This window comes from Anopheles ziemanni, chromosome 2, assembly GCF_943734765.1.
Source record: "Anopheles ziemanni chromosome 2, idAnoZiCoDA_A2_x.2, whole genome shotgun sequence".
Lineage (NCBI taxonomy): Eukaryota > Metazoa > Arthropoda > Insecta > Diptera > Culicidae > Anopheles > Anopheles ziemanni.
In genome coordinates, this window is record NC_080705.1 from 75893379 (window position 1) to 75911382 (window position 18004).

Below are 18004 nucleotides of genomic sequence, written 5' to 3' on the forward strand. Positions count from 1 at the left end.
ACCGGGTCCTGTAAATTGGCCGTGTTGCTGGGCCCTGTAACTGGGACCTGTAAACGGGCCCAGTAAACGGGTCCTGTAACTGGTCCTGTAACTGGACCGTGTAACCGGGCCGTTTTACCTAGTATCATTAAAACGCACAAACTAGATTCAACATGGTTAAGCGTTAGCATAACGTTAACGCGTTACAAGCGTTCACAATATGAACATTTGTATCGGCATTATGTGGAACAGTTAAGCATCATGTAAAAGTCATAAAAAGTAGACTTATTTTTTGAAAATCAACCTATTAATAAATTATAAAACTTCATTTGATCCAAGTTATCGGATTGATTTTAACCTAGTGAAATTTCTATATCGAATTGTCAAGCTGTCACACGAAAAACGTCAAACAAGTAGAATCCAGCGAATTACATAAAACAGTGTCGAAGGATAATTTTCCGACACACTCTTCTGGGCACGAAAATCGGATTGCCCCGGTTTGGTTATCCTTCCGTGTTGGTAGTAAATCTTCCGGTCACACCATGGCCTCCATCCTGCGCTCCTTTGCATCGGCTGTCGCCAAGAGCGGTGTACTGAACGCCAATGGTAAGTGGAACAGTTGCACCTACCAAGAATTGGTGTTTGTTTTGATAAAATTCTCAAGCAATAACGTATCCTTATCCGAATATTTTAGGTCTAACCCGGGCGGCACCGGCCGTAATGCTGCGTTATAAATCGACCGAACCGGCAGCAGAAACGAGACGTGTGTTTACAGTCCCATAGAGGCAATCTTCAGTTGGCATTAACCATATTTCTGTTTCACCTTTAGCCACCGTCCGCAAACCGGATGCCGCCGCTCGTTCGGAGCTATCGGATTTTGGCAAGTACGTTGCCGAGTGCCTGCCGAAGTACGTGCAGAAGGTGCAGCTAACGTCCGGCGATGAGCTGGAGGTCCTGATCGCCCCGGAAGGTGTCGTGCCGGTGCTGCAGTTCTTGAAGGATCACCATAATGCACAGTTTGCCAATCTAGTCGACATTGCCGGTATGGATGTGCCATCGCGTCCGCATCGCTTCGAGATCATCTACAACATTCTCTCGCTGCGCTACAATTCTCGCATTCGCGTGAAGACCTACACCGACGAGTTGACCCCGATCGATTCGTGCAATGAGGTATTTAAAGCGGCCAACTGGTACGAACGCGAAATCTGGGACATGTACGGAGTGTTCTTTGCGAACCATCCGGATCTGCGCCGCATCCTGACCGACTACGGTTTCGAGGGACATCCGCAGCGTCGCGACTTTCCGCTCAGCGGCTACGTTGAGCTGCGCTACGATGACGAAAAGAAACGAGTCGTCTGTGAACCGCTTGAGCTGGCCCAGGAGTTCCGCAAGTTTGACTTGGCGGCACCGTGGGAACAGTTCCCCAATTTCCGTAACGCCAATCCGGCCTCCGAAGAGATTGCTACAAAGCCGGCGGAAAAGTAAATAGTGTTCAAAGAAACACACTGTACACGATGGGCAATTTGAGAGTAATTGTGTTTGGTTGATAGGATGAAATATAACTGGATAATACTGTAAAATCGTATATGAAGGTACTTCAAGTTTCTTTCAATCCGTATCGTTCATACTCCCCGAAAACAAAATTCATTGTGATTAAAATGTGAAACTATGTTTTTATATTATATTGTACAGGTCGAAATTAGTGATGATCACATAAATACATAAGTGTTGTGTTGTACCTTAGATTTTGTTGTTTCATCACCCGCATCAACGTTCGTTTTACCTGCGTTGTAACTTTCGCTCGAATTTCTTTTGCTTGTGCCCGATTTACCGCCGGCTTTTGCACGACCACGTTTCTGCGATCCTTCATTGGCAGGTAGAGGTTCCTCCTTTAACAACCCAATCTTCCTCCAAATGGTGGTCTTCGGAAGGGAGTATTTTCTGGCCGCCTCGGACAACGACATACTGCCCGACAGGCACTTCTGTGCGGCCTCGATGACCCGCTGCTTAAACGTGTCGCCCTTATCGCGCTGCTTCAACGCAACCGTGTCCGGTAACTCTCCCTCGCTGTACAAACGGATCTTGTCACGGTGCAGTGTCGAGATGGGAATGTCAAATCGCCGGCTCACATTCAGTAGCTTTTCTCCGGCCTTTATGGCTTCCATCGCTTCACGCCGTGGACTGGGAAACTCGTACTGGTGTGGTTTGGCTGGCCGAGCGATTTTCACCGTTTTGCGCCACAGGACTGTTTTTGGGATATTGTAGGTCACCGCTGCTTGCCGAAAACTAGCGCCAGAGTTAACGACAGCATCGACCGCCTTTTCCAAACGTTCAGCGTAACTTAACGCAGTGGATTCCTTGTCTTTGCATGACTCCTTGTCCACCGTGCCCGAGTCTGCTTTAGCGGTTTCCATGTCCTCCAGTTCGTCCGTCATAAACTTTTCAATGCAGGATAGGTTTACCGTTTCATCGAAAGGTTGCTCATCTGTTGCATCGTCAGCGCCATCCTGCTGTGGTCCATCGTCTTCGGTTAAATCATAATATTCAGCACAAGATTGGTCCTCAACAGCATGATCCTTGATGTTTTGAAAGGAATCTTCATGCACTTCCCTAACCACGGTTCCTTGAAAGACAATCTGCTCAATTGACGAACCGAATGCTTGATTTTGTTCCACCTCCAGCACGCTTCTGTCTGCAGCATCCGAATGCACCACGGACATGAGGTACGAGGTCGAGCTGGATGTAGATTTTTGTGTAACATTATCCGACAGTTCAAACGTTGCAGGACTTTGATCAACGATGCTCGCCCCCTGTACTCGGCCATCATTACTATTAACTCCACGTATTTGCAGTAGGTAGCAAGCATCAAGAAACAAGGACATATCCTCTGCGCGAAGTTTAACCTCTCCCGTGTAGATGAACTGCAAAACACACTGCATGCTTCCGACGGTAACATCGGGAATAATCACCTTTAAAGGATCCGTTCCAGAAACCGGTTGATTAGCTGTGGCTTGGAAGATGTTTTCAAAAAATGATGAAGCCATTCCAAGCACCATTCGGCTGGCTCGCAGGTGGCCATCGGAGAGAATCAGCTCGCAATCTGTATACTGTAGATGTTCGTAGATTCCAGTGTAGATGCGTAGCATGTGTTCACCGAACTTGTCCCATTTCACGCTTGAAATGGCTGACTTTATTGTAACCGCCATAATGTAGGAGTCGACTGATTGATTTTAACTTGAATCTGGAACCATAACACGATGAAATATTAACAATTAAAATCCGTCGAAGTGAAGCAAACGAATTTTCTAAACCCAGTGTTTATTTACAAACAAATCAAACGATGTAGAGTCTAAAATACGGAGCTGAACCTATATGGGTTCGAACTAACGAATGATCTTCCGACAAGCTGCAGTTCCGGGAACGGAGAAATGGGTCCGAAAAAAACGTCGTACCGACAAACGGTCATCAAGAGCAGTGATGGGGAAACTGAATCCCTACAGGGATTCGAATCTTTCGATTCAAATCCATTCTGAGATCCGGCTCTTCGAATCCGAATCCCAATCCGTCATATCATACATGCTCATCTAATGACGATTTTTCATATGATGTGTTTAATTCAATGAATGATTTACATAAGAATATCAGTATAGTTGACATTATTCTTCTAATTGTATTCAAACAACACGAACAATCTAGTCCTTTTTGGGAATATGCAGACTAAGGCAGCGCTCTGTGAGCTATTGAACAAGACAAACACGACAAACACGACAAAAAAAACGATCAAACCCATGCAATCATATGGAGGTGCTCTGTCAACCTGCATCGAACATGTCAGACAAACACGACACAGATCAAAACAGTTTGATTTTGTCGTGCAGGGCTGTATCCCACGGTGAAACTGTTATACCTTGTGTATTCTGCTACCTTGCTGCTTGGATGAATGACAGTTCTTCACGACAATTCGCAGAGCACCCTTCGAACAGTGTCGTGTTTGTCTGGTTTGTTGGACTGTTCACAGAGCGCTGCCTAACTGATTTACCCGAGTTTATTCCTTCTTCTTCATCTTTCAAACAATTTGTTCCCTTACTCGTAATCAGAGGCGTACCGACTCTGTCCGAACTCCTATGAAGGGGCTCGTCCTTTAGGACCGGCTATAAAAGCCATATGTCCACCCGCCGTCCACGGGAGGGATAATTCCTTCCGTTGTCAGGACGCAAAAACTCGTTTGAGTTTGTGTTTCGGTTTGTTTACGGTTTGTCCAGCTGTCGATTTGTTTTCGTTTCGTATTGACATTTAAAAGAGCTAGCGCGACGTCACGTTTTTCGCTGTTTCTACACTAGGCATCGTCTAGCGCGATTTGTGCGACACTTTTTTTGTATGGAGTTCGGCCACCTGTCAGGCGACGTCGCGTTTCGTGACGGGACGTCGCGCTGTAGTGTGGACCCTGAGTCAAATGGGATCCGAATCTTTGGAATCCGTCTAGGGATCGAATCTTCGAATCTTCCGAGTCCCGATTCTGCCAACACTAGATTAGTGGTCATCAAAAGTCTGTCGTCAGTATTGAACTACCAGTCGCCTTGTGCAGTACGTTCAAGTTGTTCAGTGTTTGCCGTATCGTAACGCATTCACCTCTCTCTCTCTCTCCTACTCGCCTGCCTCTCGCTACACGCGCACACGAACCTTCCAGACCAATCCGTGTCGGGTAGAGTCCACGAGGAAATATCAAAAAAGTGAAAATCGAGCACACCAAAGCGTGCTAAAGCGCCATCCACCAGCAACCACCGCGAAGCGAGCGTTAATTTTCTTCACTTGTGCCTATTTTGTTTATCGTATGTCCATCCAGAATCTTAATACATTTGGTAAGTGCCGTTTTCATTCTACTAACAACCCATCGTCTTGCTTTTACGTCGCCACTACCCGTTCGCCCCCGCCCGTCCACAATTTTTCCTCGCGTTGTAATTGGCCTCCAACACATACGCGCATCGCGGAATGTGCACACGCTACGGCGTATCGCAAAACCAGTTCCTCGAGGTCGTCTCGAGGAAGAATGCCTTTTGCTGTTAGCGACGGAAATGCATCCGTTTCCTTGTACAAAATCGTATTTTACCAGCCGTAGCGACGGCTCTTCGCGTGATCGCGCGCCATGAACACTCACTTCCCGTATGCCGCGAGTGGATGTGTGTGCGTATGCTTGTCCGTTCGTTCGATCCGATAATGTGTTGGTGGTGTTGAGTTTTCAAAATGGCCGACGGCTTTTTTGCTCGTCTTTCCGTACCTGACAGCAAACAACGTGCTGCATGCAGTCGAAACTGATACGTAAAGTAATCATTCGACGTTGAAATAATCGACCGTGATGAAATTCATAACGCGAGTCGTGTCCATCAATTGGGTATGACGGTAGAAGGGATTATTTTCTCCAAACACTTATGCATCCCCCCATCGTCCCTTTCAATACCTGAACTTTTGCTGCACTTCCTGTTCACATTTCCTACCGACCATGACCGTCCCAAGGAAATTCCATTGATTCATTGTCGTTTGCTGGGCCAGATGCGGGGTACAAAAACCTGTTTCGTTCCTTGCCATGGTTGCAGCACATCGGTCGTTGTCTTCCCACTTATCGCCATTGCCAACAAGCTCTCCCACCATTGGAATTGTCCGTCATTGAAACGAGCGGGTTGAATGAGTCACGCGGCATGCACATATCCATGCTGGGACGAATGATCGGTTGAAGGACAAAACATGAAAAAAAAAACTTCTTGGCGCTGGCGGTGGTATGGTTTTCTTTTGACGATGGCGAAATCGCCGTCTCAAGGGCTTTCGCAATGCCTACTCCGTGGTGTGTGGAAATGTATTTGCATGCTTCCTGGCGGCGTGTGAACTATGATCGGTGTACGCTGTTTTTGTGGAAGCAAGCAAAAAACTTTACCTGAATATCAAACTCGACGTATTTCTTCCACATCACGTGGAAGTTAAGGGAAATTATGTGTGACAAGGCCGCCGCCTGCTGGGTCGCACCACGGCACAGCATCTACTTCCTGTGTTTTCATCGCGTTTTCTTCCCAAACTTTCTCCAAAGTTGTTTGGTGCGCTCGTTGTGTTTGGTAGGAAGAAAGTAAAATTGTTTATCGCAACCGACAACGATGACGACGGGAGAAAATCGCAGTGTGCCATGCGACCAGGAAAATTTATTACACGTGATCGCTCGTATCTCATGGAAAATTTTCCGACAGCTTTTTTTTGCGTCATTTGGGATTTGTCTTTTTTTTTTTCTTCAATGTCAATTAACTAGTTGTTTGTTCCAGCAAATCCCATAGTATTCTCCATACAACCGACAAGACTCGCCCTGCTTTCTGCGTCTTGTCGGTAAGTTTGTCCCACACAAAGAGGTTAGCGCAAATACGCAATTAAATCTTTCTCGGACAGCACCGTTAATAATGGACCTGGTGGTGTGCTTGTCCCCTGCATCTTCAGTGCACACAAGCAAACTGCATGAATAATAAAGAACTTGAAGATGTGCACAGCAGACACAAGGTGTAGTGTGTGGATGCATTTGTGCACATCGCGAGTTGCCAATGGCAAAGAAATAGGACACTGAATATTCATTCTTGTGACGACCGTGCTCTTTGTGTCGCGTTGACCATGACGCACCGGTACGGTAGCACAAAGAATAAACTTGCAAAAAATCTATCACTTTCCGACACGACGCATATGGTGTCACGACGACGAGTGGACGTTTGTTATTGCTTGCATTTCAATGTAATCAAAGATGAACCGTGAGTCATAAGGTATGGGGCAAATTGCCTGGAGAGTGTTGTTGTGGTGACCTAGAAAGATATGCCAAACAGCCGGGAGGAAAACATTCCAGTACAGTTTTTTTTTAATTCCATCTACGTTACGTTCAAGTACGCTTTATCTCCATCTTTCCACCTCCAACGCTATTTCGTTGAAAATATAACGGAGAAAACAAATATCCCGTTGGATATCGGTAGTATTTTCAACCATGATGAACAGGTATTCGGAGATGGCAATTTAATTCAACTTTATGATCTGAACGAAAGCGACATGTCTCTGTGGTGTCCCTACTTTATTCATTTTTTAGAATTAAACGTACGTCTTGGAAGCTGTAATGTAATTGTTTTCTTTATTTCACTTTCTCCTATCCACTCTAGACCCATTTGCTGATGCAATAAAGGGTGCAGACTACGATGTGCAGGACAATCTCGTGCACATAAGAATTCAGCAGAGAAATGGTCGCAAGACATTAACCACTGTTCAGGGGCTGTCGGCGGACTATGATCTAAAGAAAATCGTGCGGGCATGTAAGAAGGTAAGTGTTCGAATTCGAATGAAGTTACTTAACCGTATGACAATACTAACATGGGCTCCCGTTTGTTTTAGGAATTCGCATGCAATGGCACTGTAATTGAGCATCCGGAGTACGGCGAGGTTCTGCAGCTGCAGGGTGACCAGCGGGAGAATATTTGCCAGTTTCTGACGAAATCCGGGCTCGCGAAGCCGGACCAGTTGAAGGTGCACGGTTTCTAAAGCGCGCCTCGAAGCAAAGCGAACGAAAGGCGTGGTGTGTGACAAGAGTCGGGGGGTAGGAAAGGCAGCAGGAAAACACGAAACACTTTATTCCACTCGGCCACCACCGTTGAGCTCCGCAATTACTGCCCGGTTCACACCCGCCCACGGAAGCCGCGACCTTGTATATTCTCACCAAAATTCATCTCAGCAGCAGCAATTGGAAGTTCCACCGCAGGAAGACGAACCGCAATAGATCAAATTACAACAATAGTGTCACCTTTCACTATCGGAACCACCAACACCATCTACTCACCACTCGGAAACCGTTTTCGCGCGTCATCAACTCAGCGTGAGCGTGTTATTCGACTTGATTTCTCCTTCTCCAACCCTACACCCTTGGGCCTGTGCGATTTTCCAGCGAAGGAATCAGACACGATCACCACGTACATCATTAGCACGACCCGCCCGCCCCTCCTAGTGGCGTTCTCTCTCCTTCAATGAAAGTTCCCAAACGAAGTGCAGCAATCTCTCCGGAGCAGCAGAAGCAGCAGCACCAGCGGCGAGGCGGACGATCCGTCGTCTTCGCTTCGCCCGGTGATTCGTCTCCGGTGTCAACCGTCTCGCGGTTGACATCGGCCATGAATCGCCGAATGCAGTAAGCGCGGACGCGAGGCACACGGAGAGCTAGAGAGAGCGAGAGAGAGAGAGGGGTGTATGTGTAGGGGTCGGACTGAATAGTAGAAGAAGAAATTATAATTGTGGGACTATTTGTGAAAACACTTTTGTAGCAATGCTATACAATCTTTTGAACAACAACAGCGCATCGAAAGCTTTCCGCTTCGGAAGGAGGTCGATTGTGAAGAGAGCGTACAGCGGAGCATTACATTTTTTTTGTCATCTAATACCGAAATAATAATGTAAAGCAAATAGCCAAATTACACCTGTTTTTATATATATCTCACGCGTTACGAATAATGATGGATGGTTTGGAAGTGGGAGTGTTGTTGTCCCCGTTTGACTACTTTGGTTGTAAAACATCGCGCCCTTTCTACGCCGATCAGTTTGGTCCTTGATGCAGCATTTTTCCATGCAGGAAACACGGCGTAGATAGCAGCAACTATAGGGACGTAGCAGACGTACCAGATGCGGATACAAACCTTGACTGATCCTCTCTATCTCATTGAGCGCAGGGAAAGGTCTTGTAGAACATTGAACAAGAGGATCTAAAAATACAACATAAATTCCATTTTTGAACGACTATAATTGAGTTTTGCCCTCACTTTTAATTTGTTTTTATTCTTTTTGAGAAACTTCCTGTTTCACTAGGGCCCTTGTTGCATCGAATGTGATTTTCAACTATAAAGTTTGTGTTTCACTTGTTACGTTTTGCATTGTAGGAGATCAAACCATTCTGTTTAACAAGAATCGCACCCCTGCGATCCATAGCAGATTCAATGTAAATTGCAATTTATTGTAAGACCATCGCCATGCGTGAAAAATGGAAGAAACACATACACACACACTTCTTATAGTACATCGAGAAACAGCATCCTGCGGGGTACCACGGGCAGAACATAGCAGCGAACAAAGTAGGCTAAGCATACCGAAAACCAAAACCACCAGATATCCAATCCACTTGATTCAAACCACATAGTCGTTTATCATCGCGCCCGAGAAGGGCTAAATAAAGGGGTTACGTGCGTTAAAGGGTTAAAGTCGGCCCGCAAGTTGTTTCCCTTCCGTCAGGGGTCCATGCGTCATTATTTGTTTGTGTAATTTAAAGAAAACGATACGGTGCTTACTAGATCAAATTCAAAATGAGTGCACACAGCAACATATTAACGGTAATAAAATCATTCGACAAGATGAGCTGACGATGAAAATGCGTGCTAGATGTTGTCCTTTTGTTCCATTACAGGCATACATAATCATAATAATATAGGTGCTTTTGATCATTTAGAGTTGGTGTCGATTGGCGGTGGATTTCAGTTATAAATTTACAACTCGATTTCTGTGAGTTCTCGAAGACGATTTTTTTTTCCTAAACTCACTACCGTAAATAAATGTTAGCGTTGATTGCTTGATGAACAACATTGTATATAGACTGTGGGGCAGAACATTACACCAACTTTACTGAACCTTCGATAAATCTTTGATCTTACTTATCTGCTTTAGGAGCCTGTCTAAAGGTACCTTAAGCTGCCTTTGCTGCCGGTGCTGCCCTCTACCGTGAACTGAGATGATCGAGTTTTGGAGCTGCATTTTTTAGCAGGATAAAATATCGTTTTCTACTAAATTTAATGATTTTGAAATTATGCTAAAGATTGAAGTTCTTATATTTCACTCAAGATTCGATACAAAGTTGGTATTGTAGTGTAGAATTTTGACATTTTTTCTATTTTTCAATTTAATCGCCAATTAACAGCTATATCATATTTTTTTTCCTTGTAAATTCACATGTGATTGTTTCCGTCTGGATGTAGCATTTTTTGTTGAATAGTTAAACATTTATGCAAAATTTTGGAGAACGTGTTGTCAAACGAAGTCGTCACATTTTTGGGGAGACCGACGACCGCTGCTCCGAGAGCACGCGAGAGCATACGCAGACGCAGCAGATATCTCGAACACCCGCTCGCCGGAACTCCATCATGCACGCGCGCGGTCAGTGTCAGTTTGTTTGCCATCTCGGACGCTGCAGGGCAACGCTCTTAGCAGTCGCGGGCTCCAACCCTCTGCTCGATAAACAGCTGCTCGTCCCCGCGAACGTCCACGGCGTCCGTGTGGACGGTATTTCCCGTACGATAGTGGTGTGTGAAGAAACTCCCAAAAAAGAAAACAAATGGTAATAGTAAGGAGTAAATATCGTTTTCGGCTATGCTGCGGGATTGTTGGAACGATAGAATAATGTTTTCCAATTGTGCAGCACATCGTTCTCCAGTTCCTACAAACGGCAGTCCTTTTTTGGTGAAGGGAGGCGTAAGACAATTCGGTAGTTTTCTTCCGCTCGTGATGTATACCAACTCCAACAGCCTTGGCCTGACCGTATCCACACTCGCCCCGCGGCTAGCGAATAAGAAAAGTGAACATTTTCCGTACCGTATGGCAGGCAGGCTGGTGCAACAAACGGACGCAGAACCGTGGCACAACAAGGGCGGGGCTGTGTGTGTGGCCCAGGGGTTGTCGTGCACAGCTGGTTCCATTGCACTCCAGGAATCGGAGATGCATCATCGTTGCCGCCGTCATCGTCGTTAGTGCAAAGTGCAATTTTTGCCGGGAGCCCGGGGATGGAAGGGATCGTCGCAGCAGGCGGCGACGACGTTTGCAACGCGTGGAAATTTGTCGGGAACGAGCGAGACCGAGGGCTGTTGTATTCCCGCGAATGCGTGGCAAGTGACCGTGGGTGCGAGCGAGTCGACTGATTCCGGTTGCCCTTTTTGCATTTGCGGTGCTCTTTGTTTAGGCCGTTTTGCGCCGTTTGACCTCTTGCGCGGGTGGTGGGTGCGTTGGTTGGACGGAACGCGGCAACGGCGGGTGGACGTTCCAGACGTCCATACGGAACGGTCGCGATGCACTACGCAACGGCTCGGGATTCTCACAAATGTCGCGAGATGCAATTATAACACCCTGCGAGAAGCCGAACCAGTGCCGGATCATCACCAGTGACCTATTGACGTGATTGAAAAACGATAAATGAAAACATCAATGACTGCTTGATGCTGGTGCGTTGGAGGGAAGAAATTGTGTGTAGGTGGTTCGAATCGAAGCGATGAGACGAGGCGAACGAATGAGAGTGTGTGATCTAGTGTGCATGTGGCACAGTGGGCCAACATGAAGGAGCTAGCTGGTCAGAGTAGCATTTAGTTTGAAATTCAAACCTTCTTGGTTTCAGTAGAAGCGTTTTTGAAAGTATACTTTCATAAAGAATAGTTTGTTTTTTTTTTACAATGTAGCTGGCCTCGAAATGTATCAACAAATATAATTTACGAATGGTTTTTCCCAAATTTGTATAATATGGTAACGAGACCACGAATGATAAAATTTCCCGTTTCAACGTACCAGAAAAGTAGATTTTTTGCTGAAAGTCCTTCATATCGCGTCTCGACGATGTTTTTGTTTTTATCAATACTGGTCTTGAACGAAAGTTTCAATTGAAAAGAAAAACTCATTACTTTACATTATTTAATATACATGTTTTATTTTTGACCGAATATGGTTCCAACGGTAGAAAAACAATGTTTTACACTTCTTTTAAATTTGGCTATTCTTTTCGATGTCACTCTCGTGTGAAGAGTTTCTACCAAACATTCAAATGCTAGGTCAGCCCCCTGGCTCACTGTGCCTAGGGGTAGGAATAGCAGCTCGTTCGCCCTCGTCCTTCGCGTGCGGCTTCCGGGAACCCCATGTGCCATAACGTCCAAATCGCGTGAAGTGATAGTGAACCAAAGTGGAGTGATTCATCTCGCAGTGTGTTCGCCTTTCTCTCTGACCGGCCTGTATGTGGTTGTGTGTGCGACCTTCCACCTTCACCCAGGATCACACGACGCACGATCCCCGATCCGCTCGGACGAGATGCTGGGGTTCGAGGAGCGTGTAGGTGGACCGTTGTTTGCAACCGCCATTGCTACTGATGGTCTCCCTTGCACCCATCGGAGTGGGTCGATTCAACGTAGCGACCCGTGTTCCTTTTTTTCCCCTCCCCACATGGTGAAACTTTATCTCCATTCGTCGTGTACTTGTTTGCGTTTTTTTTGTACACTTTTGTGCTTCTCGATTATGCGATTCCGCCGTGCCCGTCTGGTTTGCGACGGAGTAAACGTTGCGATTTTCTGCGGAATCGATATTGACTCACGGCTGGATCATCGGATGGCAGAACCGGAGGGGGGAGTAGGGCTGGTTGTTGGCACAAATGCGTGGACGATTGCCTTCATTTGTTATTTTTCGCCGAAAAGATACTTCAGCTGGATGGCGAACAGTTTTCTGGGTATTTATTTGCCCAAAAATACTAATATTTCTCTTTTTTTTTCCTGCTTCTCACACGTGGTGCGATGGAGACGCATGGTACTCGATTCCAGTTGGTTAACGAATAACCTCCAACATGAAATAAGGTAGCGAACGAACGCAACTCAAACAGATCATTGCACATTGGAGGGAATTTTATTTATTGGTTATTTGCGTTTCAAGACATTTTCCCAATTTGACTTGCAATCAGCCAAGATCCACCCGGAGGAGATTCGTGCAACCTGCTTATTTAAGCGCCACAGGTCTCCGAAACTCAGCATTGCAAATGTCCGCCCGGACGGTGACCATTCGGTTGACGGAAGTCCCCGTTGCCCCCCGTTCTTCCCTATCGTCATTCGTATGCATTTATTCACTTCTCGCAGATTCACAGATCCAGTCTTCGATGAACACTTCGAGAGGTCCGTGTTGAGATGGTGCGAATGTCTAGTGTCGCGGTTGGTGTCGAGCTTGAGGGGTCTAAAGTGCTGAAGAATTGTTTTCGTCACTGTTAGTTTGTTAATCAAGTGTGTAAAGATAAACTTATATCCGAATAAGATCGAGCCGGCGAAAGATAAACGATGCGCCAGCAGTCCAATGGCACGTGGAGCAATGTTGCGTGTGATTGATGATCCATATGGTCGCAGGGCCGACTCCAGCGGCTAACGGTGATCGGATGTGAAAAACCAGCGGCCGTATCGTCGTGGTGACAAGAGCAAGAGAGAGAGGAAGAGAACAGTCGGGTTTGATAGAGCAGCTCTTTGTGGTCTTTCCGCTCGAAGACAAATTGAATCTTCCCCCGGGCAGCCGCCTCGCCTGCTTGCCGGTGGCGCTGCGTCTCTACGGCAATGCCACTCAGAAAGTATCGTATTGTATCGTCGGTGAGCGGGAGCAGCGGGGCCACGAGCGGAACAAGCGGTGGATCGACCACCAGCACGTACACGTTGACGTCCGGCACGTCCTACAGCAACAACACCAACGCTGGCCAACCGTTCGGAGGTCCTGCGAGTCACGCGTCGACGTTTACGGCGCTACCGAGTGCCGCTGGCGCCAGCCTGGCGTCCATCGGGCATCACCATCATCACCACCATCATCATCATACGCCGTCGCAACAGCAACACGTACCGCAGCAGCTCCATCCAGCGGTCCCAGCTCAATCACGCCATAACCATCGACAATCCGCTCAACAGCAACAGCAGCAGCAGCAGCAGCAATCACATCAGCTTCTCTCGAACACCCATCATTACCATCTGCATCACCACCATCACCATCATCAACAACAGCAGCAGCAACAGCAGCAACTCCTGCACCTTTCCACCACCGGACAGCAAGCGACGGCACACTACACGACCCAGCAGCAGCATCAACAGGCACTGGTGCCACATCAGCAAACCACCCTCCCGGTGCAGCTCCTCCAGACGGTCCCATCCCTGACGGCCGCCAGTGCCCCGATCGTCGATCCGCTACCGCTCTGTCTGGACGCCAATGGGACCTACCTCTGTACGTCCTACAACCCACGCTGCTACATCATCCAAAAGGTAAGGATCCGATCTTTTATTGTCGCAAGACCGCCACCATATGGTAGGTTTCCACGTAGGAGTACTTATCTATCTATCCTTCGGTTGCAATGCCATTTACGAACCCTTGGCCGGGAGTAAGGGACTATATTTCAACGATTCCTGCGAAACTCGCGAAACCTGATCCTCGCTTTTCGCCCTCCGGGTTTGGCAACCCTTCAAGGCCTACTACAAGATGCAATGGTTGTTTTTGCTTCAGCGGTTTTTTAGCTTCACGTTTTTACACAACTGTTAAATTTAACTACTCGTGGCATACTCGCGATAAAATACAATTTCACATTTTGTTCGCACAACATTTTATTTTCTTGATAATTCTGAACCGAACTAAACGGCCATCGTATACAGTGCTTTATATTTTAATGAGCAATCAAAAGCTCGTATCGAGGTACGATCGAAAATATATGTTCGCACTACATTTTAAAAGGAGTTTAATCGTAAAAAAAGTTTACTTATGTGTTATTTCAAAGAGTTTAAATGATTAATTTCTAGAAAAAAAAACTAAAATTTACTCTACGAAGAGAAAATTAAGCCAGAGAAAGTTTAAGAAATGATTAAAAATAGTTTCAAACTTTTTTTTTTTTTTTTATGTGGCACGACATCCCCTAGTGGGACAAGGCCTCTCTCCGAAGAGAGTTTGTGTGACCGAAAGACGGTATATTATAGATCGGTGGTCAGCCGTTCGTAATACCGGAGGGTGCCAGACTCGAGATTCGATCCCTCACCTGTGGTGTGGTGTTTCCTCGCGCTACCGCTGCGCCATGGACACCCCCGTTCAAACGTTTTTAACTTTTATAAAATCAGTCGAAAAAGTACGCTGTTAGAGTTTTTACTATGAAGAAAATGCTGTGGAATATTTGCACCTCTACTGAAAAGAAGAATATGAAAATCAATTCAAAACCAACACGATGGCGAGAACAATGTGCTTGTATCGAAAAGAAAGTATGTTAAACGCCACGTGCTTTTAAGGGTTAATTGATTGAAAGGATTTAGTAAAACTGGAATGATATTGTTTGGCTTCTGCTTGTGCTTCCCTTAGGGAAATCGTGGAAACTTATTGCGTCAGATTTGGATACGGTTCGTTTGTTTTATTTTAAGATTTCAAATGAAAGATTTCGGCATTCAAGGAAGCACAGTTCCTTTTCCGCAGAAAACGATTGTTTACTTTTCGTCGTGGGACCATTCTTTATCTCTCTACTCGGCAACAATCAAAAAGTGATAAATGATGGCACGTGTTTTGTAAGACAGGACAACCGAAAGGATAAAGGAGCTATACCGGAAGGAATGAATAAAAGTGTCGCCATATGGTAGTACAAAATGAAATGATAAATAGCAAAATGAAAGGTATCAAGTAGTCCTGTTTCCAAATCATGCTAGTGTGCCCCTCGCATTAACCGTGACTGATAACTTGTTGAGCGTCCTGCCTTGCTGTGCGACAGGATTCCCGGTGAAGAGTCCTGCCCTGTCTGTCGAACTGTTGACGGAGAATGTGCGCACTCCAGACTAATCGAATGATTAATCAACAGGTATGCGCGCCCGAGTGTATTTCCCCATTGTCCCGGGGAACGGGTCTGGCGCGTGTACTATGAAGTTCAAATCATATGCTCGCAACAGTGCCAGCTGTGAAGCGTATGGTTTATGTTATTTTTTCTTCCTCTTTCTTTTCAACTGCTGGTCGTTCCGGTTTGCCTGAAGATTGACTTTTCCATAACCGAGTCCCGGTGATAAACTGAAGCGTTTGCCTGAGCAACGGTTTGGGAAATACAGAGAGTATCTAAGTAGCCATTGCGGGAGAGTGAGTCTTTCTGCAGTAAGAATCTCAGTTCAATCGGCAGCTCGTGAGCTTTTGTGATTTGAAGGTTTTTTAAGCCCATTGGGAGTCAAGGGATTTGTGTAGTAATATTCCAATCAAACTGTTTTAAATTACACTATTTAATCTGTTTTAATATTGTACCGTTTCAGCTCACTCCAACTCCCGTGAGTTGCATTACGTACGAGGTAACACCGATTGCGACCCCGTTGGTTGCCCAGCCATCGGTTGGCACACTTTCCGCTGCAACGAATTTAACTGCACCCACAGCGACGACTTCCATCGGTTCTACCGTTCAATCTTTCGGAACTCTAGAAGAGCTACTAGACTACGGTAAGATCACGGCCGCCGTACCTTTACTTGCGCCCGTTGACGGTGGTGGCAGCCCGCTGGAATTTTCCTCAGGCACACCATCAATAGGCCAAGTGCAACACTATGCAATCGGAGGCGATGCAGCACTAACAAGCGCATCAACAACCAAACCAACAACAACGGTGGCAAACAACAATGTGATATCTCTGGCCAGCTCACACACTACGACGACGACGACGACTGGTGGCGCCAGCGGAGTCCGTTTTAGTAAACGTACCCACAATGGAAACTCTCAGTTTGCAGCTGGAAAAGCGGAAACAGATTTTAATAACGGTCATTCTCATGGCGCGTGTGTGATTATTACCAGCTCCAATGAAGCTTCCAGCTTTTCCGTAGCTGGTGGCACCGATGGTGCTACCGTGGTAAGTGATAGCGGTCCGGCAATAAGTGTGATTGAAGCCGTCGGATCTAGAATGAGTGGTGCGTGTGATGTGGCAGGAGGAAACAGCAGTGTAAGTGCATCGAACACTAGCACCGTTGCGGTTCAGCAGCAGCACGTTTCCGGTGGCAGTGCTGGCGTGTACCGTGTCTCAAGCCAAAGCTTTACAAAGATGCATAATATAGTACAACCGGTGAGCGAGATGGACATCGAATCGTTTGCTGTTCCAGTTGGAGTACCGGAAGGTAGGTGGTATTGAATATTTACATCACTGTTCGTTTAAAACATATCGCATAAAAAATATAAACATTAATTTTGAAATAACGAAATAATTGTTCGGTACCCCTTCAGTAACGTGCTGTAGTTGACAGCCATCCAAGGGTTGGCAAAACACTCTTCGTCCTGCTCTAAACACAATCATTCTCTCGCTTTAGCGTAAATTTTGCTGTCAGTCGGTACTAGAGGGGATATTTTGAGTTCGGGAACTGGGTTAATACTTGCTGCAACGGTAACTTAGTTGATGTTGGGAACAAATTAGAATGCTAAACGAAAACATTGTGAAATTCACTTTCCTGAGGTACCTTTGAACTACTTATGTTAACAATCTTTCACTGAGGTCGCAGGAATTTTAAAACAAACAGGTTGTTTACCATATCACAGAACTGGGTGCAGAATTTCTCTACTTGGAACGAAACGAATCTAGGAGACGAACGAGCCGAGCCGCAGCACGGTCGTTCAAATAGGTAAAGAGATCAAGTCAGAACCGAATCAAATCGAGTCCCGAACAAATCAAACCTGATACAAATGCCAAACAAATCAAATTTGATTCGAATTGCCAAACAAATCAAATCTCATCAAATCCAATCGAAATTTGAAATCTTTATTAGAATCCGTCCGGATTCGAACCTTTTGAATCCGTCTAGAGATCGAATCTTCAAGTCTTCCAAATCCCGATTCTGCCAACACTAGACGTCAAGCTTCGAGAGCTGTCAGTCGTTTGCTAACGTTTCTCGCAGTAGCAGCAGCACTGTTCGTGTGCTCTTCGGCGAGCAAATTTTCTTAATTGACACACAGTGTAAAATCATCCGTGGGTCCTAGCATTGTTTTGGGAAAAGTGTGCATGTTTTTTTTTTGTTTGTTCTCCACTAAACAGCGAACTGGATTCTAGCCTGTGGGGTCCAAAAATATAACTCGCAGACGGTGTCAAGCACACACAGCCCAACAGCCAGTGCTGCTTTTCATCGCGGCCATTTTGGACCAAGAACGGCTCGTGCAGTTCGGTGCGGTGTCATTATACAGTTCAACCGAAACGAAGTAAAGACATGGTCGGATGATAAAAGGAAAAACGTGAATTGCTGGTGCTTCATT

The 18004-nt window shown here is 46.1% G+C and overlaps 4 protein-coding genes across 4 annotated transcripts in view; 3 read left to right on the forward strand and 1 right to left on the reverse strand.

Moving 5' to 3' along the window:
* The first annotated feature begins 393 nt into the window (after nt 1-393).
* Nucleotides 394-1548, forward strand: LOC131291981 (NADH dehydrogenase [ubiquinone] iron-sulfur protein 3, mitochondrial). The gene is made up of 3 exons (XM_058320764.1): nt 394-585; nt 674-742; nt 809-1548. Exons 1-3 carry the CDS (start codon nt 522-524, stop codon nt 1462-1464), a joined length of 789 nt encoding a protein of 262 aa, XP_058176747.1. The 5' UTR covers nt 394-521; the 3' UTR covers nt 1465-1548.
* A 140-nt stretch (nt 1549-1688) lies between these two features.
* LOC131294362 (modifier of mdg4) lies at nt 1689-3187 on the reverse strand. The gene has a single exon (XM_058322409.1). The coding sequence runs from the start codon at nt 3183-3185 to the stop codon at nt 1689-1691; it is 1497 nt and encodes a 498-aa protein (XP_058178392.1). The 5' UTR covers nt 3186-3187.
* A 1361-nt stretch (nt 3188-4548) lies between these two features.
* On the forward strand, nt 4549-8444 carry LOC131282510 (eukaryotic translation initiation factor eIF1). Its single transcript, XM_058311992.1, has 3 exons — nt 4549-4838; nt 7149-7306; nt 7378-8444. Exons 1-3 carry the CDS (start codon nt 4811-4813, stop codon nt 7522-7524), a joined length of 333 nt encoding a protein of 110 aa, XP_058167975.1. The 5' UTR covers nt 4549-4810; the 3' UTR covers nt 7525-8444.
* A 9193-nt stretch (nt 8445-17637) lies between these two features.
* The window catches only part of LOC131294363 (hornerin), a 30887-nt gene continuing 30520 nt past the window's right edge, over nt 17638-18004 (forward strand). The window contains exon 1 of the mRNA XM_058322410.1: nt 17638-17723. The gene's annotated coding sequence lies outside the window, so the exon portion shown is untranslated. The remainder of the gene's footprint in view (nt 17724-18004) is intronic.

Excerpts from the sequence above, each read along its gene's own strand:
- LOC131291981 (XM_058320764.1), top strand. The coding sequence starts at position 522 with ATGGCCTCCATCCTGCGCTCCTTTGCATCGGCTGTCGCCAAGAGCGGT. Across the intron at positions 586-673 it reads CGGTGTACTGAACGCCAATG|GTCTAACCCGGGCGGCACCG; the intron begins GTAAGTGGAACA and ends CGAATATTTTAG. Across the intron at positions 743-808 it reads ACCGGCAGCAGAAACGAGAC|CCACCGTCCGCAAACCGGAT; the intron begins GTGTGTTTACAG and ends TTTCACCTTTAG.
- LOC131294362 (XM_058322409.1), bottom strand. The coding sequence starts at position 3,185 with ATGGCGGTTACAATAAAGTCAGCCATTTCAAGCGTGAAATGGGACAAG.
- LOC131282510 (XM_058311992.1), top strand. The coding sequence starts at position 4,811 with ATGTCCATCCAGAATCTTAATACATTTG. Across the intron at positions 4,839-7,148 it reads CCAGAATCTTAATACATTTG|ACCCATTTGCTGATGCAATA; the intron begins GTAAGTGCCGTT and ends TATCCACTCTAG. Across the intron at positions 7,307-7,377 it reads TCGTGCGGGCATGTAAGAAG|GAATTCGCATGCAATGGCAC; the intron begins GTAAGTGTTCGA and ends CGTTTGTTTTAG.